Genomic DNA, 24,640 nt, shown 5'->3' on the forward strand with positions numbered 1-24,640 from the left:
GTTGAACACATTTTCCTGTAGGTGCACTAATCGAACGTAAACACAGGTAAACAGTAGAAATGGCATCTGCGTTGGAAAATTTAGAAACCCAGCTGGAACTTTTTATCGAAAACGTACGACAGATTCGTATAATAGTTAGTGATTTCCAGCCTCAGGGACAAAATGTGCTAAATCAGAAAATGTAAGTTTGGACCCCTTTCTCTGTATCAGAAATTGGCAGTGTCATGTTTGGTTAGAATGATTCTTGATAAATTGTAATTCATTCCTATTTATTTAAATTGTCATTTTCTTTCAGCCAAGGACTTGTAAATGGTTTGCAAGAGGTAGACAAGTTGAAGTCACAGGTGCAAGATGTTCATGTGCCATTAGAAGTGTTCGAGTAAGTATATTATAGCGTAATGCATAATGATGTTTATATTTATATTGTTCTAATAATTCATTATATCTTTGTTTTTCAGCTATATTGATCAAGGTAGAAATCCACAACTATATACAAAGGATTGTATAGAAAAGGCTCTAACAAAGAATGAACAGGTCAAAGGAAAAATTGATGCCTATCGAAAGTTTAAAGCTAACATGCTTGTAGAATTGAACCGAGTATTTCCAAATGAGCTAACAAAATATCGTGCGATTCGTGGTGATGAATAAATGTTCTTGTGCTTTTCATTCTTATGCCTATCAATCTCATTTCCACTAACATCAGATTATAATATACTCGTACTTTGTACACGGTATCCTATATATGTGTGTTATGTAAAATATTTATAATGTGAAAATATATTGGAGAACTTTATTTACGTCTCTTTGTCTCTTTTCCGTTTTACAGCATATTAATTTCAAGACGAAATTTACTTATAATCTTAATCAAACTTAATGTAAGATTTCATGCTCCAATTAAAAATGAATCAAACGATTTCTTTCTTAGAAATGAAGAACAGGTTTCCATTCGATTTGCGGTCATTCACCCATTAGTAAGAAAGAAAAACAGAGTCGTTAAAAAGGTGCATTGGAAGGTCAGTAGACAAGAAACTGCATTAGTGTGTAACCTCAGGAGGGAGAGAGTCAACTCCACTAAAATAAAACTACAATATCAGCTAAATCATAAAAATTCTCCAGATCCTAAAAGAGCCAATTTATTTACCATTGCCAAACAATGTCATGTTTAGAATTGCGTACTGACTTTGATGAAAAGCTGATTACTAACTCATAATAACGTTTCAGCAGTAACAATAGTCGTATACCAAATTTGTGAATTAGCTCAAGCAAATACGAACTAACCATTAGTTAAAGTACCAAACAAAATTCGTCAAAATTTGCAAAAGCATCACTACTCGAAACAGTAGCTGATCAACAATTTCGATCTTACGGAAGATTGATCTAATAACGAAATATATTTAAGCAATCATATTTAACGCTTGGTATTAATCATTGTTCTATTGTTTTCTGACTTATTTATTACTTTCCAGGGAGATATTGATCGTTTTTCAGTTTTCATTTCACTTGTTCATTTTATCTTACTTATTTGCTTTTATTCTTAGTCTTTCCATTCTGCGGCAGGATTGCTACGTGATCTTTCTGACCATGACGATTAGACGCTCGCGCACACTGACTCATCACGTGGCGCGCCTAGGTATGTACTAGCAGAGTGGGATATATATTATGATTTTAAGAGTGAAATGCTGTTATAGAATGTCGACAAGACCTGTAGAATATCAGTTTCGCAGTTGACTGTCGTCCTAACGACAGGTCTCAGTATGTTCGTCATATTATTATTGGTTTTTGGAACTTTGCAGATATTTGGCGATGCTCATAAGATCAAGTAAGTTAAATTTTTTTAATACATTACCCAAATAGTACAATATTCCATTTAATGTACATATAATATTGTGACAGTAGTCATTTCCCACTTATTTTACACGGTGATTCGTTTAACTTGGCACAAATGAATATCTCAGAAAGGAACCATTTTACGAAAAAATGTTCGAACAAATTTCGTTTGGTTTCGGATGAGAAAGAAAGTGCTGTGCCGTTATTTCTTAATTGCGGCGGTTTTCAAGGTCTTGAAGGTCAACATGACTTGTTTAAATGGGAATATATATTTTTTATTGTAGATTATTATACTGTACAAAAAACCAATTAACTTTTGTCTGAAACGTTTTTTAATAGAACCAGTATTTTCGATGTTATTTCAATATCAAGCGTAGACCCCGGGATTGTTAATAAGTATAGCGATTTTGTAGATACAAAAATCGGAAGAAAAGAAAAAAGTTAATTAATGTTCTTTTCTTGCGTAAATAATCTATTTACGTGTGTATATTGTGTATAATCTTGTGTATATTGCCAAATAATATTATAATAAGTGTTAAAAATTATGTCCTTCAACATCAATGCATTTTTGAACTTTCTTGAGCTAGAAAAAAACCTTAGTTAATTTTTTTCTTCTTTTGTTGCAAATACTGGTCCTATTAAAAAATGTTTCAGATAAAAGTTAATTGGTTTTTTGTACAACATAACAATCTGCAATAGAAAATAGAGATTCCCATTTAAAAAAGCCAAGTTGACCTTCGAAAGAACTTGAAAACCGCCGCGATTAAGAAATAACAGCACAGCACTTTCTTTCCCCTTCGAAACCAAACGAAATTTGTTGGAACAATTTTTTCGTAAAATGCTTCCTTTCCGAGATATTTGTTTGTGCCAAGTTAAACGACTCACCCTGTATACATAATATCGAAGGACCAGGGATGTTATATTGACGTTATAAAAATGAATGGGTAACTACAACTAACATACACGCTACATGTAATATTGCATTTGCTGGATATTATTCTTTAGAGATAAGAAACTGTAACATTGCTGATATGTAATAGTTACTTCGTCTTTGTTGGGACATGGATTGAATTAGGAATATTAAACTGCAGCTATAGAAAGTGTTTTTCAAAGAGCACACGTTCTTTCGTACGCGCAGTGAAAGCCGTTTGTATTACTATTCTCCACATAAAAACCTATATATGATTAGATATGATCATGTAGGAAATTTGGCCATATCTGATCATTGGCCATATGATCCATAATCCGATATTATCATACACAAGTAGACCTAATCATACAACATGTGTAACGCTCTGGATCGTTAATACCTAGATAACACAACGTGTTTGTGCAAAACCGTTGAATTTTTGCAACCAATGTTTGCTGAGAATATACTATGAATTTGCTATGAAATATAAATAAAGAATATAATTCTAGCATATGTGGAACAAAAGTTTAATAATTATTGCAACAAGCGAAATAGATTCTTTTATGCTGTTATTGGTACAAATGTATGTTGTAAATATACTAGCAAAAGTGATTACTTGAACGAACTAGCATTTTGTTAACAATAAATTATTTCTTTAAATTTACGCGATCTGAACATAAAATGACTAAAATACTTATAAATTCCTATTAAGTATTGGAATTCTAACGAGAACGTATGTGCGTAGTACATTTTCATTTTTTTCTAAATAGTTATTAAAATTTAATATTTAATTCAAATTCTACATATATTTGTAGTTATATACATATAACGTTATATACATATAACGACATAAAGCTATATAGAATAGTTTTTTAAACTTGTTGTGATAACTCCTGTTTAATGGACTTTAATAAATTGTTCCGAGAAAAAGTTCTCTTTAGAAATGAATCAGTGAAATTTCACTAATTGTTTTATTTTTTTAAAAATTTACTGAAGATATCGTCATTACAGATTTAATCCACTGCTACTATACATCAGTGGTTTCGTTTTACAGGAGTTCTGTAAGGGGTTGATTCTGGTGCCACTAGATTTTTTGGCGCGTTTTCATGTAGAGTGTAAATCGCATTCCAGTATAGGTTACTTCCAGTATAACACTACCTGACCATGCTAACAAATAGGAATTGATGCAGCTTCCTATAGCATTATGAATAATATGGTACTTTTCTTTGCGATGTATGTACGTTATGCTTGTACATAATTGTGTAACTTTCTATGGCAACAAGATTTTTGAACTTCCATATGTTGCACGTATATGAATATTGACGATTCTAATTCTTAATTAAAGTGATATTTTCAAATTGGGCTGTTGACTCACTGGGTAGAGTGTCGCAATCCACATTTCGAGCATTCAAAGACCGCAGGTGTTCGATTCCCATTTGCGTCAAAACAAATAGACTTGGTGTGCACCAACCGTAAATTTACATACATAGAAATTAAAAAGTTGTTTTGAATATAGTTCATATATTCTCTATTTAATTTCCAATGGTACATTTATAACTGCGACTGAATATCCACTAATTGTCAGTGAATAGTCATTGATTCATTTTTAGAAAGTATAACAACACTGCAAGTTGCAAGCAATTTACCACCAATTTACTTTTTAACATTTGAACCATCTATTGTTGCAAATATCGCAACAAACAAGGAAGCATATTTTTATGGTTTTACCGATAATTCAAATAAAAGCTTGCTGCGCGATTACTGGACGCACGTTCCTATCTGGATGTATTTCCGTCTGGAGACATTCCCGTCCGACTTCTCGCAAGTAGCCAACAAACATTTCGTTACCAACGTGACAATATGATATATTTGCAAAACTCGCTTAGCCTCAAGTACTTGCAGATATATTGAAGGTGAAATAATATCAATATCACAAAGCCTACTAGCGTGAATGAATTTTTGAATTATAGAAGTCATCATCAATAGAAATATCTGATAAATTTTTCACAAAAATTTCATCGTTCTTATTGTCGCTGTATGAAACCATTTTTATTTATTACCCAACATCAAACGTTGTGATTTCAATTATTTTAATAAAAATTTTACACTGTATTTAAATAAAGCAAATCGCAAACTAAAAAAAGTTTACGAAGACAGATATGATAAGAGAAGCATAACTGATGGTTACGTGACTTATATTTCATAACAGAAATGTATCACTTCAACATTATAAACGATAAGTTACGACGCGCATACCAAAAAGTTATTCTTGGCACACAAACTGAAAAGTACTGTTATAGTAGTTTTTGCAATGTTATATATGTATACTTTACGCAAGAAAGTCAGAAAGAGAGAGACCGGTGTTGTGTATTAATGTTACACTTTCACTACTTGGCACCAACGAGTACTTATTCGTATTTTGTCAAAATTATATTCCCCTCCAATTCCGCTGATCTCAAATGCCGTGTCTCTGTTGCTTCCTACGATTTTCTTAAACTTATTTATATTTTTATTCGTTCTTTACAGATCGCCATGGCATTACGAGTGCTCTGCGGGTCTCTGCGAAAAAGCTGCAATTTCTTCAAATGTTAGTACACCATTATCTCTAGAGGTTTGTCAGATGTTCTGTGGAGAGGCTGGGGCTATCTGGCCAAAGCCTACGGGACATCTTTCCTTAGGAAATTTCGTCGTCCACCTGGACCCTGAAGCCATAAAGATTTCCGGTTTAAATTCCACCTCGAAAGTAAGCACACTTCTATCTAGAAGCGTTAACCTGCTGAAGAGCAATGTACAGCGATTAGGTGGAGGCGTAGCGAATAATAAAAACGGAAAGGCCCTGTGGGTTCATTTTTCCGGCTCGTTGGTGAAAGACCTCAGTATGCCCTTAGACATCAGTGAAAACTATACCTTGGAAGTGCGACAGCTTGATGATGGGACGGTAAGCTGGCAAAGGGAAAATCTTTAAGTATCTTGACTTCTGTTATTTCTCAAACATAACCTTGTACTCCATTTGATTCGAGGTCAATGCCACGATCGTCGCCGAGAGTTACTTCGGGGCCAGACACGGTCTAGAGACACTTTCACAGTTGATTGTCTTCGATGATCTACGTTCGCAAGTTCAAATAGCTCGCGACGTTAACATCGTAGATGGTCCCGTTTATCCCTATCGTGGAATAACTCTGGATACATCTAGGAACTTCATAGACAAAGCTGCCATTCTGCGTACCATTCGGGGCATGGCTATGTCCAAATTGAATACCTTTCACTGGCACATCACAGACTCTCATAGTTTCCCTTACGAAAGCAAAAGCTTGCCGAATATGTCGCATTATGGATCCTACACTCCGCAAAAGGTTTATACTTCGAAGGACGTTAAAGAAATCGTCGATTACGGTTTACTTCATGGAGTACGAGTCGTTCCTGAACTGGATGCACCGGCTCACGTAGGCGAAGGATGGCAATGGGTAAGTTTTTAATGGTTGTCCGTCACCTGCGATACCCACTGGTACTGTTTTTTGTTACAAGTGATACATAAATTTTTTATAGATAGATAATGCACTGTTGTGCTTCAAAGCTCAACCCTGGATGAACTATTGCGTTGAACCTCCTTGTGGACAATTGAACGTGTCTAATGAGAAGGTATATGAAATCCTGGAAACCATCTACAAGGATCTAATACATGATTTCAAACCTGCACTCTTTCACATGGGTGGTGACGAGGTGAGCACCAAGTGCTGGAATTCTGTAGAGTCCTTCAAGCAATGGATGGCGACTAAAGGCTGGAACACTACTGGTGATTCAGGTTTCATAAAGGCCTGGGAATATTTCCAAACGAAAGCGTACGATGCCTTGACACGTGCCAATAACGGAAAAACGCTTCCTAGTATACTTTGGACCAGTGGTCTCACTGATGAGAATAACATTGATTATCTGGATCCTAATAAATATATAATACAGATATGGACAGAATCGTCGGATAAGTCTATCGCTCGTCTTATTAAAAAAAAATTCAAAGTTATTTTCTCGAATTATGATGCTGTTTATCTCGATTGCGGGTAAGTTCAAATTTTTAATTAATCTCTTAAATCTTAGATTACATCGGGTTATCACGGTTGCTTAATTTGATTATTCTCAGATTTGGTGCGTGGGTCACCAGTGGTAACAATTGGTGTTCACCTTACAAGGGATGGCAGCTATTATATGATAATTCACCATTGAATATTATTATCAAACAAGGGTTCTCTACTGCCGATAAACAGTATATTCTTGGTAAGTTAAAAGAGGACTGCTTCTTTGAATAAGAGATAAAGGAAAAATTTTCACGCATTGTATACTCTTCTTGAAGGTGGGTCAGCAGCTCTCTGGACCGAACAAGCAGATACTAGTTCCCTAGATGGCAGACTCTGGCCACGTGCTGCTGCCTATGCCGAAAGACTCTGGGCAGAACCAAGTTCCAGTTGGATTCATGCAGAGCAGAGGATGCTGCGACATCGTCAGCGGCTGGTTCAGAAAGGAATACAAGCTGATCAGCTCGAACCTGAATGGTGTTCACAAAATCAGGGCGCCTGTCCCCTTTAAACTTCCCTATATGTGATACACTGTAAATCCTATTTGTCTGAAAATAAATTTTCTTGAGTACTTGATACATTGGTTTTTATTTTTTATTAACCAAAGTATGTGAGCAGATATGTGCAATATAGATAATTGTACGCGTATGATGTCGATGAGGTTATTTTTTAAATTGAAGTTCAGTCATTCCTGAACGTTAAATTTCGCAAAATACTGATTAACATTAGCTGACGAATAAGGAAACACAATGTGTCCTCTACAGACTTATCTTGGATAAATGTGTACGGCCATCTGATTTGTTATGAAACAGTCATGACGACAATGGTAATGGCAATAACCGATTGATCATAAGTTTTTTGATTACTCATAGCTAATATTGAATCACGTCTTTATCAGTTAGTTGTTGCCGTACACGATGGTGTTACTTTGTTTTACGTGTTAGAAATGTACGGCTCTTTTTATTTTCATAAAATCTAAAATTCTTTGTTCTTTCTTTTATAATTTACTCGAAAATAATCTGGAATAATCTAAGTAAATGCATCTCCAGATATTCAAATTTAATATAGATGCAATGATGACGTAAAAGAAAATTAATGCTTCTTTGAATCCTCATTGGTCAATATTTTATAATTGACTAAATGGGACATACACAATGCTTGCTGGTCGTTTGAACAGAATTTAGTAATTGTCCTGCTTATCGTCAAAGGGAGTTTTGACAAAATATGTAGTGAGAGTTCCTTTTCCCTTGACATACGTTGGTCCGCGACAGATAAGCTCGTACCCAGCATTCTTGAGAATATTCGCAGTATCTTCTGTGACTTGAAGTTTGCCTATGACTCCACAACTGTCCATCCGTGATGCTACGTTTACTGTATTACCCCAGATGTCGTACTGGGGTTTTTGAGCCCCGACTACGCCAGCTATCACTGGTCCATGATGCAAACCTGGTTAAGCAAATGAATATAAAGCTAGTATCTATAGTATTCGTGTAGATAATTGAATAAGACATTCATTTTGTGCTTACCCATCCTTAATTTGAACCTTTGGAAAGATTCTCGGTTAATCTGATCGAGCACCGTCATAAGAGCAATGGCAAACTCTACAAGGACGATCACGTTATGATCTTTCTGTTTCTTGGGGTTGATCTAATTCCAGAAAAAAGAAATTCATTCTAATTAAAGAATCTGAAAATATTCTTTTGTCTCGTTTCTTCCCATAAAAACTTACCTTGCCGTTAGCTTCATCTTCTTTACCCGGACTGAGACCAGAAGCCAGCATATAAGTACTGCCAATAGTCTTGATCTTTTCAATTCCAGAGAACTTTGGTTTGAGCAAGAGATAATCAAAATCGCAGATAATCTCATTAAGAAGTCTCAGGCATTCAAGACCCTGTTTATTAATATCAGTTTCGTCATAGAATTCTTTATAATTTGGAATTGAAGCGAACATTACAGCTATGCTACTATAGCGTTCATGATACAAATCCTGTAAATGCACTATGATCAATTATCTTAATTTTGATTTTTAAGAACACTAGCCCTACCTGTGTTGTTCTAGTGGCCAGAAAATGATCAGCCACATGAGCTGGAAGTATATTTTCCAGTAGAATCTTATTAATACCCCTCATAGTCTCGACCTCATCCTGTTCAACTCTGAGCTTGCTCTTCCAAAGGAAATCCGTCCTCGTAGTATACTCGATTTGACGATCCAGGATGTGCAGCAGCAACGTAATTAGTATGAGAAGATATCCAAGCTGTACCAGATAGTTTATACCAAAAAACCTAAAGAAACCGGATACCAAGGGAAGATTGAAAATCCATTAAACGATCAGAAAGAGACTGGGTACATACTCATTTTTATGTTTAACATAGTAAAGATCGATCAAAGGCGCTCTAGAAAATGTTACAAGGACTACAATGACAGTTGATATCATCACGCCAAGTTTTAAAAAAAATCCAACTCTCAGATGACTCCATCCAATGAGAAGTGCTAGTGCAGCACAGAAAAGATAGGCCTGAAAGTAAATAAAAATGAAAGAGATGCTAAAAACTAATTAAATAATATAAAATAGACATACTGGAGCAAGATGATAGTATTTAGCTGGATCCTGTTCCCAGAAGTCAAAAAGACTGACAACGGAAGAAGCAGCAGCCAGAAGTGCAGTTATTAAGTACACAGCAATGCGAAATCCACGACTCAGAAATATGTGAGTCGAATCTTCGACAATCCCAACACTAGTAACGACGCTAACATTATCGCCAGCACAGTTGTCAACAATGCTGGTTCTACCACGACTTCTAATACCTCCGCCACTTCCAGGTCTGGTAGATTTCTCACTAGCGTACCATGAGATAATTGTGAACATGAGTAAAGTCACAAGACCAGCAGTATAGCAACCATACACTGTTATATTTCTGAAAAGAAATCCATTTCTCTAATATATTTTATATGCGTAAATTGTATATGAAGCATTCTTAGAAAATCGGAAGTAAGAAGTAGGACGTTGAATGTTGAATATAGGAAAGACGAAATTGGTTCTCACCTTGGTAAATAAATGACTTGGATGCAAAACATGGCTATGTAAAGAACATTTGCCGCTAGGACATACAGCGGATACTGATGATCTGGTTGCTCCCTGTAACGTTGTTCCTGGTCCTTATCATCGAACCAATAAGTAAGCTGCGACATACCCTCTCTAGTCGCACACCATTGTCTGTAAAGCAAGGTACACAATGATAATAACGTTGAGATGGAAATTAAAAGATATCATGACTCACTTAACGTCAAAGAAATTTGTACTGTGCGGCAGGAGATTCGACTCGATCATCGCGATGCTCTGTAAGGTCAATAGGATAATAACGGTTAATCAAACAAAAATTCAATCTCGTGTATAACGCACCGTGAGACCGATATTTTTGGCCAGGGTGGCCTCGGCGATATTTGCAAAAGGCTTATCCGCACCCCAGCACTCCACGTACTTTGTCATCTTACTGCTTGGTCTGGAGCTGCACAATGGAAATCATGCCGTAAGCTCCTAAGGATACAGGAACAGACAGACAGAGAGCCGTAGAGTTTTACCGGGATGGTGCTGGACCAGAGGATGCCTGATTACCATGATTGCGCTGTTCTTCACCATTCTCCAAGCCTCTATTTTCTTCATTGCTTTTCTATAATAAAGTATAACGATATTATATTATATATCAGGAGAAATTGAAATCCGTTTATTATCATCGTATACCTTTGGTGGTATTATTAGATAAGTTTCAACTTTGTGTTCCGCTAGATAACTCTCGCGTGATCCGCCATCCCCAGGTTCTACCTCAAATCGATCCCGCAGCTGTAAGAGCGTAGCTTTCGTTACGTGAACTCGCCTGAAACAAAATTTGATCAAAATAAAAAAAAACTGTATTATAACTTTCAAAAACAAATTTAGCACTGCTTCACAAATTTTTTATCCAGACGGAAATCGAGTTACCCGGGTAGTCCTCCGCTCTCCATATGATTGGCTAGGGTGACGTCATCGCTCCAAACATCGAATTGCCATTTACGTAGACCGAGTACTCCGCATAGTACATTTCCGGTGTGAATACCAATCCTCATATCCACATTGAAACACGTAGCTTCGCGTACGAATCTGTACTTATTAGCATTGAATAATTGTTTCGTTTTTCACAAACATTTTTAACGTTTCCTTAGGCGCTACTTACACTGATTGTTAATTTTACCTTATGGCCTCGATCATCTGAAGACCCATATTAACACAGTTATATGCGTGATTCGGTCTAGAAACCGGAAGTCCGGATACACAGTAGTAACAATCGCCCAGGATCTTTATCCTCATGCACTGGTTATCCTGAAAAATATTATTTTTTATAATATCCACAATATACATACAGATATCCATATAGATTTTATACAAGGATAACTCTGCAATATGCAACATTTATAGGTGACATGGGAAGAATAAAATATAAGTAAAGCATTGAAAATCTCCAGTGTCTTTTATCTTGGTTACACGTTGCTCTTCTAGGTATGAAAAGCTCACGTACGAACCTTATAGGCTGGCTCAAAGCTCATTTGACCATAAACTTTTTTTATGTGCCACACGACCCTCTAGAGCAAGCTTCATACTACCCTTCCGGGAGGAAGAGTAGCTCCTCAGGTAAGAAGGACTTTATTGAATTTGCAAGTTCTCAGTTGATTTTTTCCACAAAGCTCAGCGTGCTACTGAAGTTTACCACATTGAGAATTTATGAAAATATTTCTCGCCAGCTGTCCTCTTTCATAAAAGTTTACTAAAACTTCACAAAGCTAACGTATGTATAACATTCGTATATAGAACTAGGAATCACGCTACAGTAACATACGCGATTTAAATGGTTTTTTCTTTCTTGAAGAAATAAACTTACATAATTTTTTCAGCATTTGATGAACCGACTTAACAGGGTTCATCTCGTGAACAACACTGATGCGAATAATGTCAGTTCATGTCTTTTGCGAAAGAAGGATATATTTATGTTACAAGCTTGGTTTATCTACCTGGGCTATTTGATCGAACCTGCCAAAAAGCTCGTTCAGAGTCTTCACGAGGTCTGAAGCTGAGAGTTGCTCTGAGAGAGGAGTGAAGTTTACAATGTCAGCATAAAGTATACTGAAAAAAAAAGAAATGAAATTTCTTAGCAAGCTTCTATATCCGTAATCAGTTCAGCTCTTTTTTTACTTTTTATATTAGCGTACAGCAGCAAACAGCTGTAAACAGCACAAATAACATTTTTTTTGACTATAGAACAAAAATCTGGTTTTGTATAAAATAACCAGGGTTCTTTAAAAGATTGTACCGTGTGTACGTAATGCAGACACGATATCACGCGCAATCGCATTAAGCGTGCTGGACGCTAATTACGTATCGTAATTAACGAGCGTGCCCGAATAATTTGCTCTCACCTGACATTATTGTGACGCTGAACGTACATCTCGTGAAATCTGGTTTGCTTGTGTTTGCTCACCTCTTGACAAGCATCAGCCATTTTTAACATGATGTTCCGTTTTACCTAGATAATATAAAATTTGTATCTTGATTGTTAATCGTTATTTACTAGTTGATATAATTCAATAGCAAAGTTTATTTTCACCTCTGCTGCTATGTATGCTGGAATAACACTAAGTAGAAGCTGCTCCTGTTGTTCCCGTTCACATTCTAGTTTGACCCTGGACTCTATGACAGTTTTGGTCCCGGCGAAGGTCCTTCGATGTGCCCTGGCCGTAAGATTCCTGAAGTAGAGACCAGCTGCACATCCAGCTAACAAAAGTATGGTTTCCCCAACCAGTTGACTATACGGAAGGTCATTGTTTCTTATGAACTCATAGAGCAGTTTTCCCAGATGAAGAAGCACGAGTGCAAATGCCACGATGGTGGGTCTGTGATTCTCAAGTCTAGGCAAGGCGGATACAAAGCTCAGGACGCCTACGAAGATAGGTATGACACCTCCCAGCACGAGAATACCAAGTCCCAGAATTATGGAAGATGCCATGCCAACTAATAGTCTCGTGCGTCGTGATGAAAGCATCGAGGGGAATTGCGTGACAACCAGAAGACTCAAGGACGACAGCAGCATCGTCGTCAGCGTCGTGACCGGTACCAGAACGTACGTCAGATCCTGAAATACCGGCAATTCATCCATCTTGGCAATGCATTGCCATAGTCAAATAAACGCCTGCAGATCTTTAAGATTAAACCAGGAAGTATGTGCGGCCCCCCGGGTTGACCTAGTGATTACGTAGTTACTTCACTGAATCAGCAACGCTATCTAGAATAACCTAGCTAAAGCTCTCCCTTCGGGCTCTCTCTTGCATGGTTCAGGATTAATATTGACTGAAAGTTTGGTCAATCTAGGAGCAGGTCACGAAATCCCAAGGCGACCGACTTGAAAATCGAATTGACTATGGCGTCAGGCAACCCCAACCAAGTTCTCAGTAAATATACAACTGTGTTTGAACCCTTAAATCTCTTTTTCTTCGAACCTTTAGCTTCTCCATACTTCCACTATTCTTCTCTATGTTCAGGAAGATATTTGATTTTTTTCTCGGCAACAGCCTGACAGCAGCTATTTGTCTTGCGTAGTTTGCGTCAGTAAAATTGTTATAATTAAAAAAGTGTAAGTGAAAATTGTGTGCTCCAGTAAAAGTAGGCAAATTAGAGTATAACGGTGCATATAACAGTCCCAGGATACTTACGCTAGAGTGCAAATAGCAGAGAGCAACGAGGGCTATAAAAGTAGCAATGGCTGCCACAAGAAGACTTCCGGTATACAAGGAGGCTGTAAGTTTACCCTCGTATCGATCACGTAATTCCGCAAGCTCTTTAACACTCTCGTCCTCTGGAAACTCTGAAAATAAAAATGAGGATATAAAATAGATAGCAATGTTCCTTTAAATATTTTATTTTCATATTTCCGCTTGTGTCAAAGTTGCATAATGCTATTATGTCTTCAAGATATGTTTCCTGCTTTCAACCACATTAAGATCTCAATTCGATCAATTTTACAGAAACGCTAGTCGATGTGATAATTAAACGTCAAAACCAATCTGATGCTCCTATGATTCCTGATCGATCAATTTCTATACGTATGTCTCTCCTCTCGCGTCAACGTCAACGTCAATGCTCGCTGACATGATAACCGCGTCACGCGTTACGGCACCACGCTGGGATACTATATATGTGATAGACACTACTAAATGCATTACTGTAGAACAGGGTATCAATTCCTGATAGATCAATGATCGAATTCCAAACGATTTCTAGTCGCTCTCGGAATTTGGATGAATTCAGACGTATCACCCTCTCGGCCGTATTAAGAAAAATTCGATCAGAGTCGACAGCACTTGTGACAAGAGCAGTTGGTGATGGAAGTCGAAGCAGTGATAAAAGGCAACGATGTGGGATGTGATTCTGAATTCTAAGGCAATGGCTTTCAATTTTACGCCTATTGTAGATGTTCAGATCTTTTGGACGTCTAAGATATCTGGTGAGTTTACACGTCATCAATGGGAATGGTAGTGTGAAATATCGCGTGATGAACTAAGTGCTATCATCTGTTTGTTTTATAACTGGAAATTGCTGTACACTCACATTAACGTAATGAATAAGAATTGCCAGGACGCTAATGAAACCTCCGCTGACCTAGGACACGCTAAGGGGACTAAATATCGACACGGCCAACTTCAGTTCTGTAACTCACTTCACTTACTAGCATCGTCTTCGACATAAGCGTGGTTTTTAAAGGATCTATAGGATTAAGAACTAAATCTATTATATAAGAACGTTATAAAAACTAAAGTATCCAGTATAGCTATTACCTTTTAACCTATAATCTAGTACAATGCAATTTTTCTTGCGAGGGTTGGTATTGGGTTGGCATGAAAGTAATGAGACACTCTAGTAAACTCGACACATGTCCTTTTTTAAATTAATTGTTTTCGACCATATTCTAGTATGTTCTAGAACATTCTCGATACTTCTGCTCTGTGGGTATATACAATAGAATATGGTCAAAAACAATTAATTTAAAAAAAAGACATGTGTAGAGTTTTCTAGAGTGTCTCATTACATTGATGCCAACCCCATATATCATTCTCACTAGAATATCGCATTGCTGATTCCTAATGAACAGTTTCGAATTCGGTGTCTCTGGCAGGAAGTGCTAGGAGTTTCCTGTTACAATCTTTAAATCCTACAAAATATTCATGGCATTAAAACGACTGGTGTTATTTTTGCAAGTACTTAAAATTTTGCATTTCAGCTATTTTCATCTTTTACATTTAAAGCTTAGAGTGCCGAGATAATTTCTTGTAAACTGGAAATATAACTTTCAACGTGAAAAGCACAGAAAGGTGTAAAAAACTAAATAGCACTGTTCAAAATGTCATATCTGTTTGTTGTATCTTCGTCTTTTGGGAGTTTTTATTGTACTGTACTTCTTGCAATCACGCACATTTTCACTCTAAGTATCCTTATACGTGGGAAAGCTAGAGAGCTAATATCCTTGGGTGGAATTAACTACCAGAGATTGTCAGGAGCTACATGTGGATTATTAAATTTCTGCTAGCAGCCGATACGCCCTGATGCCTAGATTAATTTTGCACTGACGACTCTTCAACGACAGGGTTTACTCTGTCCCCTCGGTCTAGACCCCACAATCCACACAGTACTTTCCCCTTAATTTCTCTCACTGCCTATCATTCCTACCAGTCCTCTTGAGTTATTATATATAAGTTATTATATATAACCCTTACTCTAAACTTCTGCTGCTCTCCTGTTAAAGAAATACGCAGTGGAGACTTCGAAATTTCCTCGAAAGATTACCTCGCTAGACGTATGTATACACATATCTATGTATTGTCTACAGTTTCCCTTCGGTTAGGTGGTGCCAACGCCGGGGAATTCAAGAGTTTTCCTACGTAAAAACAAATAAGTGGATACAAGGATAAAGCATAGAAACGATATCACAATTACTCCCCTAGGACTTATTGGGTTATACCCTAGAGGGCACGATCCGTCGTCGCCAATTCTATTTATGTTGGCGCAACTGTAAACGAAAAAACTTTTCTACGGTTCTCTCTCCCTCTCTCTCCCCTCCCCCCTTCCACCCTCTCCCCCTCTCTTTCTTTCTTTGACGGTCAGAAACAAATATTTAATTTTAAATAATATATAACGAATCCGATAGATTTTTCTAATCGCGATTTATTAATTTCGCGGAACGGCTCATTATTACAATCTCATTTTCTCAATTAGAATTTCGCCTTTTGTTATTATAAACTTATCTCATCCTCCGGCATGCATAAATCGTGTGTATCGTACATTTAAATCTCTATACCATGACGCCAAGTCACGCGAGTACTTTTTTACCCCATCAAATTTCCATTTTGCTCTCGGGAAGTCATTTACTTGACTCCAACGGAAAAATAATCATGGACAAGAACAGGCAATCGTAAATGGAAAGTTATATTCCGTTAAATTTGTACGGCTCCGCGCACCCAGGAAATGTACCGAATTAAATTCGAGAATCGTAAAAGGATATTGGCTCCTTTCATTATGGATAAACGTTTTAATATTGTGCATGACCCGGAAAACGATAAAAAAAGAGCTATTAAGCTATTTAGTCATGTTAGAAGAACGAAAGTCGCGTATGTTCCAATCGAAATGTAACATAGGTACATATAAAACGTCCACGTTTTTCTAGCGCACTTTTCCTGTTGCGCCTTCGAAGTTTCTTGGCTGATATCCAATTGTTCCACTGGAACAGCTGAGAGTCATAACTCACGGCTGAGAGAAGAAAAACCTCCCAAGAGGAATCTCAGTAAATCTATACATACCGATATGTGAAAGGCTGGCTTTATATAGCATTTTCTTCTGCCTGCTATGTACGTCCGACTCTTTAACGCACGTAAATACCCATAAGCATGTCTCTCTCGCGCTCGAACGAGATATACGAAAATAAAAAATCTCCAAAATTTTAATATTATTCTTTGCTTGCATAGATTGGATAAGGACACATGTATACTCTTCTCATGCAGCACAAGACATTCAGATACGTTTTAGAAACATTGCTTAAACTTAATAACCAGATTGATATGTTTCAGCAATGTTTCTAAAACGTATTTGAATGTTTTGTGCACATAGGTTGCAATATACCTATATATGTGTAAATATGTTACTGTGAAAACTCATTTAATTAACGTTCCCTGTTGTTTACTTCACACAAACGTGAAAATAACTGCCTGGCTAAGCTGCTAACCTTTGTCAAAGGTCCATGAGGGAAATGAAAGGTAAAGGAAAAAGGTATCCATTATAAGGAAGTACATTGCGGTTTTCCATGCAATCCATTAGAGCTTTAATAAAATATGGCCTGAAGACTGCGATTGTAAGCCCATTAATATTATTGTTTCAAAGTAATAATGTAAAATAGCTTTATATTCGTGAAATGCCAATTGGAAGTTTCAGGACACATTACAGATTTTTTTTTATTTACTCTACATGCTCTATATATGTTATTTCAGGTGACAAGTTCATTTGAACGGGTGATTAATGGGACTAGCACGTTAAAAGTGCGCCATGCTTTTTTTTATAACAAAACACTACCTTAACAGTGTGAAAGAGAAGGAGTGAATCTCGAGGTGAACAGCAATGGCGCGAGCTAACTCGTACCCTGACGCACAAATAGCTCGGCGAATAAAAAATAAATGATATCGTGCACAACGTATTTCGAGACAAATATTTCTGGAGATTCATGCTGTCTCGTGCGTGTCCCTTGAAACATAAAATATATGAGAAAACGATTTTTTCGTTACAAGTTGGAAACACTCTTTTATCATTGTATTTTGCTGAACGACCCTGAGACTTCGAGGGAGAGATAGTCGAGGAAGTGGAAGCAGTAAAATGAATTGGAGGCCGTACGCATTCCTGAAATTCCAACTTGTCCTGCTCTACTCGTGCGTCCTGGTTTCGCCTTTTTGCACCCTTTTCTCTTTCGATGGCCATGAGAAAGTTTAACCCCCAGAAATATTCTCATGGATTATGCAAAGTGTAACGCGGTCAATAGTCTGAGGGGTCTTGTCGAATCTCCATGGAACATTGAAGCAATAGAAAATGAGAATGGAGTGACTTCATGGGAGTGAAGGAATTGAAACTTGGGAATTTTCAGCAACGAGCTGTTTTAATTACAGGTAAATCAATTTAATAACGAGGCCAAAGCCCAGCTAGGGAAAGAGTAAAGACTAAGAGAGAGCAAGAATAATAATGTACATATTATGTATGCAGAGATCGTTTTGCAAATTCTCTTGATTGCATAATTCATCGTTTCTTAGAAACGACAAGTTCTCTAAGAATATCCTGCTATTCTCTTTAATAACCTGGGAAACTAATATTAAACGTTTCTTGTGTTTTGTTACAGGCCAATCATTGCCCCTACTGATCGTAAACACTGGTTGGGTTCTTACCCTCTTTGTATACACATCTGTCTATCTGCCTGCCTGCAGAATCATTGAAACGGGAAACTGGTCCATGTGTATCTTATTGGTGGCTGCCGTTGAATTATACAACTTTAGATTATCTGAAGAAGCCAGAGCCAAGGTCGTGACAGCTCTTTTCTCTGCGACTAATAATTTATTATGTAATTGGCAGATGGCCATTTCCAGTGAAGGTCAGCCTTCAGGCAATTGTTCCTAAGTGCGATTCAAGTTTAGCAACATAGTCAGGTCTATGTGAGTATATAAAGACATTGACAGTGAGACAGAGTAAGTTCATGGATCACAAAGAGAGATTGATAATCGAGTTATCAAGTTTGATCGTGAGAGACGATAACCAGAGTTCTATTTGTATTATTGAACTGGCAGTGAACTTATAAATGACATTGTGTATCTGCTCATGAGTTCACGATGCTATTGCTGTGCTTAATGGCGCTGGATAGAGCGACGCTTTTGAAATAGACGTTTTACGATCAGCACAGTGACGGTTGCCGCCACCATATACCAATTTTATCATCTTTATCTATGAACCTTTACTATTCTTCCACGTCTACTTGATATCTAAAGGACCTAAGGTCATTGAGAATATTTCAACAGGACACTACTGGTATTGATTGATCTTATTTTATTGGCAGTTTTGTGAAAGACTGAGGCGCCCATAAATTTAACTGTCGTGGTGTATCTTGAATACATCAAAGACCCTACAAACGGGGTTCAGATTTTAGCCTGATTCGAGAGCCGGTATTTTAAAGCATCTTTTAGCTCTGGCTTTGATTTGACGAACGATCGTCCTTCGGCAGGACTGAATCGATGGAAAGGATGTGTTTAATTATTTTGGGGTTGTAAATTAAATTAGAATTACGAGTTTCAATTACTACGAGATTAGAAGAGACTGTTTCTCTTTGGTAAACCATAAAGGACAAGCGAGGAGCATTATTTACTCTTGATAGCTTTACTATATATAGTAATCTTTTCATCGTTTCCGGGAATGTAAATGACGCTATAAAATACATTGAACACATTTGCACTTAGATCAGATCTGTTGGCGAGCGCATAAGAAGCTTTGAGAGATTTTGGCAGTGATAAAGCAAGGTGGAGTTTCAAATTGGGTTCAGGCCCAGTTTAGGTCGATGCGCTTGCATTTCCTACGGATCTTTGACAATTTCTATCTTGCTAAAGAATTCTTTAATAAATATACTTTGTTCTATGATCGATTCGGGGTGTCATATGATTAGGATTTAAAAAATTAATTTTTTATTTAATCAGTATATTTACCCGCTTCCTCCATGACGATCAGATTTATCACTTCCTATTTGTTTTCAAATCCAAATTCTACTAGGGCTCACTCCTCCGACTTCCACTAAGTCTACGTGGATCGCAAACACGTCGTCGACTAGGATGGTGTCGTGTCGCCCAAAATAAAATTTATCCAATGTGCCCGTGACAGAGTTGGTACTCGAGACGCTTCCTACGAATTGCCGAGAATTCCGAGGCGCGCGAATTTTACCACCTCTCTCTCCGACGGCGGGCTCCCTTACTGTGCGTCGCTCACGTCCACCTTGGTTTCAATAATACTGACGAATACGCCGCCGTTCGCACGCGACAACTCACGTGCGACGTCGTCGTCGGTGTCGCTGCAACTGGTGCTGGGCTGCGTTAAACGCCAGTCGTCGCGACGCGGATATGCTCTTTCTTCCTCGAGTTATTCACTGGCATTCTTTAGATAGATATACATATTCCTATACATTTTAATACCCTCAGTATGAAGAATTTCAATTAATACGAGATTACTGATAGGATTTACGAACTGTGATTAAGTAGGTAGATCAGTTTTAAAAATAGGACACTCAGTGAGTTACGAAAAATGATTCTATTCAATATATTTCAATACGTCGTTACATTATCGCTTTCTTGTTACATAATGAATTATAGTATTATACTTCGAGATCGATATGAAATCCAAATGACAGATTTACATTGCAAGCCATGAAAAGTTGGCCCCATAAAAATTGTTACGGTGCGACCGTGTATTATTAAGACGATTGAGTTAAAATATGAAATACAAATATAATATATATACAATTGAGAACAGGTGTTTATGATATGATATTGTGTCATCAAAGGAACTCCATTTCTCGTTCTATCCCGACAAATTTTAGTTGTTCAGTTGGTCCATATCTACAAAATGAATGAAAAAGGTTAGCATGATGCATGATAAAAAATGGGATAAAAAGTAATAGATACCTGTAGTCGAAAAATAATTCCTCGCCAGGCTGTATAGCTCTTTTGGCAAAAATGCCAATTCTGTGGTCACCATTTACCATCATTACTTTTGCATAGCAGTTTGGATTGATTGAATGATTGGCAAATCTAATTTTATTGCCTTTACGCGTAGCGTCTACTACGAAGTCTAAAAATGGATATTGTATTGCCAGTTTTACTGATAAATTCCAAAAAGAACTTGAGTAACGGATATGTGCATGCGGAAAACATAAACTGTACCATTATTTAAATTGAAGAGAAAACTGCACATATATTTGTCATAAACTTTTCCTCGCCGATCAGCTTCGTCCTGACTAATAATTTCTCCACAATATTCTGAGATGAATTCATTTTTCGCTGCAGATTCCTTGAGGAAGATGCCCCAACCGGCCACATCGGATGGCGCCATCAGAAGGTGCTTGTCTGATTCAAAAAATCTTCAGTAATTAATATGTAAAAAATAGAAGAACATTTCAAAGCTGATTGACTTACGAAGACCTCGCTGAACGCTCACGTTCTTACATGAGATTTTAGTAATATGGAACTGATCCGCGCCGCATGTTTGACACAAATCAGGATCACATTCACGAACCGCCAGGTAACAAGGACATTGTTTTGTATTACACTGAGCTTTACAACGACACCCTGGAAATCGATTTTGGCACTCGCTACTGCACTGACAGAATTTCTCACAGAAGTTCTGCGCCTGAATGCAAGGACAAGAAGTGTCACATGGTCTACCCGGGTGATCGCAGGGTGCGAAATTATGAACGTGGTTTGCACCGGAGTCTTTCTTGAGCTGTATTTTCCTACAGTGCATAGACCAGAGACGATGCTTCTTCTTCTTCTTCCGCGGTGGCGTAAAATCTTTGAGACTTTCAATAGCAGGTATATCGGAAGCCTCCTTCTGTGCAAACTGGTAAACTTCTTGACAAGTCTTTGTGAGCATTATTTGAGCCAGTGCACAAGGATTACCTGGGAAAGCCTTGTGTAAAGCCCTGAATAGACTCTGCTCGGATCCTGTCCAAGAGAACTCGCTTTCTATATTGATACGCCTGTCCAGACCCAACAGTGTAAATGGTGTTTGATGCTCAGGGTGAGCATCGACAGAGTTCTCCGCCATTACTTCTTCGGACGGTCGTGAATCTTGGTTAACATTCTGCTTGAAATCTGTAAAGAATCCTGGTAAAATCTCGGGACTTGAATCCGTCCCTAAACCCATCGTAGATGTGGCTTCTTCAGGGCTCGCTGTTTTAAGAACGACGTCATAGGAGTTTTCACCTTGGCAGCTGCCACCCTGACTGTACTTGTTACTGTCATTACTATCCTCGCTACTAGCTTCGTTTCCAGAATCCATGCTTGCCTGCTTACGAACTTTTCGCGGTCCTCCAGCAACAGCGCCACTTCCGGTACCGCAACCTCCATTTATACTCCCACTCCCAGATATACCACCACCACCACTTCCGTTACCATTTGCAGAGCATCCTCTCTTTTCTTCAGCCATGCCGTTTTCTTCTTCTTTAATATCTGCTGCCTGTGCAGCCAGCTTCTCCTTCATACCTTCCTAAGGGATTGGATAAAATTCATTCTATCTAATACTGTATCGCTCCTTTTAATCCATTATCTAGCATCCTAACCAAATTATTATATCAGTACTCACCAAGTGCATGTAACACTCAGAACCACATGGCTCAGAAAAAGGCTTCAAATCCGGTCCTTTGCGTTTCTGTAAATTCGGCCCAGGATGACAGACTTGCAGACCTATAATAAAGAGTGGTATCTCACTATAGGATGAATACAATGGCTTGGATGAATATTGCGCATCAAGAATCATGAATTGAATGCAAAGAATGAAGAATGCATAATCTAGAGAAATCGATAGTGGATAGAACGATGAACGGCGAATGAAATGCGATTGTGGATGAGGACTCCTTGACGATGCCTCTGTGCTAAACAAAAATAAAGCGTTCGACCAAATGCTCTCTTTTGAATGCAATGTTCTTTACCTTGCGGCGAAGTCCCCCTGGCTGCTACGATAAATCAGGAATGAAAAATTATTCTAATTAATAGGTGTTTCACTTGGGAGGGCTTAGCGAGTTTAATCGCGATTGTCGATTCGGAGTTGCGGCTCGTCTCTGGTACAGTACACACTTTGTTGCTACTTAGGTAAATAATGTATAATTACTATACAGCAACTAGTGGCGAAGGATCAAAATACTTGACTACTGATACCTTGGACGATCGAAACCGCTACGACGAATCACTCACAAGAAATCATTCGATTTTCGTTTACTCACGATGCAGGAAACAGTCGTACTTGAAACACCGTCTACAAAAAAGTGTATGAAAGGAATGCATAGTCTGTTCCCTGGGGACACTCTTTGCGTTCACGCCGTCAATGTTTGGTGTGCATTCAGGAGGAAGAATATTCGGATCAGATCTTTCTGTCAACTCGATATACTTCTCTTTAAGTTCTTCTGGTCTGCCTTTATCAGGGAACATACTGGAAATTGCCTAAAAAATGAGTCATTAATCGTTGGTAATTCTAGATTGAAGTCTGGGTTATGTTGCTTATTAGTTTCAGCGTACATTGAATATTTGAATAGCAGGAAATGGACGACCATCACTTTCTTTCTCATCCTTAGAGTCCTCTTCCATTTTTTCTTGTTTGAGCTCAATCTTGATTGATTCATCCTTTTTCTCTTTGTCATCTTCCTTGGAGCTTTCTTTATCTTTGGACATGTCCCTACCTCTCTTTGGTATTTCTCTTTCTTTATCATCTTTTTCATAATTTGCAAGGGCATTCACAAGATCAACAAATATAGCATCATCCATAAAACCTGACTCCCTGTCACCATGAACCTATTGAATGCATTATATTTTATAAATTGTTTCTGTCCACATTGACTCGTAATCATGTAGCTACATACTTTTCCATCATAGTTCTTTATAAGTTCTTCAATAAATGTACCATCTTGATCTAGAATTTCATCACCCATATAGGGAATATTATGTAAAACAGTTTCATCTTCCACCATGAAGTTCTGCTGTATCGGAGCCCATGTATACATAGTAGGAATAGGAGTCACTGCATTAATTATTTTTACTGGACATGATTGTGTATCACCATCGGAGCTTGTAATTTCTGCTTTCTTCATACAAGAAACATGTGGAGGAATTTCCTGCATTGCCAACCACATTGCTTTTCCATCAGCCCATCTTTTCTGTTCTGCCACCAAAAGTTCTAATCCACACACAATATAATAAGTTATTATCAATATAATATGTTATTATTATTACAATAAATATTATAAAAATTATAAGTACAGGTAAAATGATACTCCATTCCTGGAAATTGTTACTATTCAAGGACACTGACCAGTCATAACCTTGCGATTTTGATTCCAAGCAATTTTCACTTCATCTGCTCGTTTGTACCGCTTCATTTGCCGCAGTCGCATGTATTCTGATTTCACGCGTTTTTTCCATTCTGCGGACACTTTCGCCTTTGACATATTCACGAACTCGTAAATAATGAGATCTTTGTGTAAGAAAATTGATAACAAAGGAAGCTACAGGGAAAATGAATGTGAGCAATAACGTTAGGAACAGTTGGGAATGGCTACAAACGAAAATTAAGGGAAAAAAGGTGAATTGCATTACTCGCCGCAGATATGAGTAGGGAGATGCACAACGCTACAGTTTTAGGCATAGAACTCATACTCCTGGAAGAGGAATGGCGTTGTTAAAAGTGGCATAGAACTTATATTCGTGGAAGGGGAATAGTCTACTCTAGCAATGAATGGAAAATGACCCCAAGTCTTCGTTCGTAACGTTCAGTTCCTCTCACTGCGCACGCGCGCACTACATCATCATAACAATGGCTGCCTCCAATCGAATTCCTCCAGTCTTCATGTAACTCGCTTTTCGCATTAGATTGGTTAGGTTTTGTTAGGTCAGTAAATTGGCGCATTAGCGCAATGAGAAGAACTGAACTTTACAAACGAAGAGATATATCTCTGTTTCAACATGTTTAGGCCACTTTTCACT

The 24,640-nt window shown here is 37.7% G+C and overlaps 4 protein-coding genes and 1 long non-coding RNA gene across 12 annotated transcripts; 3 read left to right on the plus strand and 2 right to left on the minus strand.

Annotated features, from left to right (window-relative positions):
- Nucleotides 1–6: 6 nt before the first annotated feature.
- Nucleotides 7–793, plus strand: LOC107267183 (mediator of RNA polymerase II transcription subunit 10). The gene is made up of 3 exons (XM_015738538.2): nt 7–181; nt 296–379; nt 459–793. Exons 1-3 carry the CDS (start codon nt 60–62, stop codon nt 646–648), a joined length of 396 nt encoding a protein of 131 aa, XP_015594024.1. The 5' UTR covers nt 7–59; the 3' UTR covers nt 649–793.
- An 869-nt stretch (nt 794–1,662) lies between these two features.
- On the plus strand, nt 1,663–7,382 carry LOC107267177 (chitooligosaccharidolytic beta-N-acetylglucosaminidase). The gene is made up of 6 exons (XM_015738528.2): nt 1,663–1,819; nt 5,264–5,675; nt 5,758–6,201; nt 6,284–6,792; nt 6,873–7,006; nt 7,083–7,382. The coding sequence occupies exons 1-6, from the start codon at nt 1,755–1,757 to the stop codon at nt 7,313–7,315; spliced, it is 1,797 nt and encodes a 598-aa protein (XP_015594014.1). The 5' UTR covers nt 1,663–1,754; the 3' UTR covers nt 7,316–7,382.
- A 42-nt stretch (nt 7,383–7,424) lies between these two features.
- Nucleotides 7,425–20,020, minus strand: LOC107267175 (adenylate cyclase type 2). 3 transcript variants are annotated; one of them, XM_015738519.2, is made up of 18 exons: nt 19,604–20,020; nt 13,541–13,692; nt 12,439–12,963; nt 12,251–12,357; nt 11,846–11,957; nt 11,032–11,159; nt 10,782–10,940; nt 10,545–10,677; nt 10,385–10,473; nt 10,206–10,311; nt 10,084–10,142; nt 9,849–10,019; nt 9,384–9,720; nt 9,157–9,320; nt 8,850–9,087; nt 8,534–8,791; nt 8,331–8,451; nt 7,425–8,250 (listed from the first exon to the last, which is right to left on the minus strand). In XM_015738519.2, the coding sequence occupies exons 1-18, from the start codon at nt 19,614–19,616 to the stop codon at nt 7,985–7,987; spliced, it is 3,138 nt and encodes a 1,045-aa protein (XP_015594005.1). In that variant the 5' UTR covers nt 19,617–20,020; the 3' UTR covers nt 7,425–7,984. The 3 variants fall into 3 exon arrangements, with proteins under 3 accessions (XP_015594005.1, XP_024940195.1, XP_015594006.1); XM_025084427.1 differs by lacking the exon at nt 19,604–20,020 and adding an exon at nt 18,302–19,493 and having other exon boundaries at nt 7,961–8,250; XM_015738520.2 differs by lacking the exon at nt 19,604–20,020 and adding an exon at nt 14,436–14,558 and having other exon boundaries at nt 7,961–8,250.
- Nucleotides 14,107–18,383, plus strand: LOC107267184. The gene is made up of 3 exons (XR_003059521.1): nt 14,107–14,331; nt 17,363–18,028; nt 18,256–18,383. It is a non-coding gene; the product is annotated as an uncharacterized LOC107267184 (long non-coding RNA).
- A 163-nt stretch (nt 20,021–20,183) lies between the features above and the next one.
- Nucleotides 20,184–24,639, minus strand: LOC107267176 (histone-lysine N-methyltransferase E(z)). Of its 6 annotated transcripts, XM_015738524.2 has the most exons (11): nt 23,970–24,636; nt 23,521–23,834; nt 23,180–23,452; nt 22,888–23,104; nt 22,597–22,620; nt 22,251–22,351; nt 21,872–22,154; nt 21,083–21,760; nt 20,831–21,013; nt 20,573–20,738; nt 20,235–20,506 (listed from the first exon to the last, which is right to left on the minus strand). In XM_015738524.2, exons 1-11 carry the CDS (start codon nt 24,103–24,105, stop codon nt 20,446–20,448), a joined length of 2,436 nt encoding a protein of 811 aa, XP_015594010.1. In that variant the 5' UTR covers nt 24,106–24,636; the 3' UTR covers nt 20,235–20,445. The 6 variants fall into 6 exon arrangements, with proteins under 6 accessions (XP_015594013.1, XP_015594010.1, XP_015594008.1 ...); XM_015738527.2 differs by lacking the exon at nt 22,597–22,620 and having other exon boundaries at nt 20,184–20,506; XM_015738522.2 differs by having other exon boundaries at nt 21,083–22,154; nt 22,597–22,617; nt 23,970–24,639.
- Nucleotide 24,640: the final 1 nt, after the last annotated feature.

This window comes from Cephus cinctus, unplaced genomic scaffold (assembly GCF_000341935.2).
Source record: "Cephus cinctus unplaced genomic scaffold, Ccin1 Ccin1_scaffold0351, whole genome shotgun sequence".
In the NCBI taxonomy this organism is placed as follows: Eukaryota; Metazoa; Arthropoda; class Insecta; order Hymenoptera; family Cephidae; genus Cephus; species Cephus cinctus.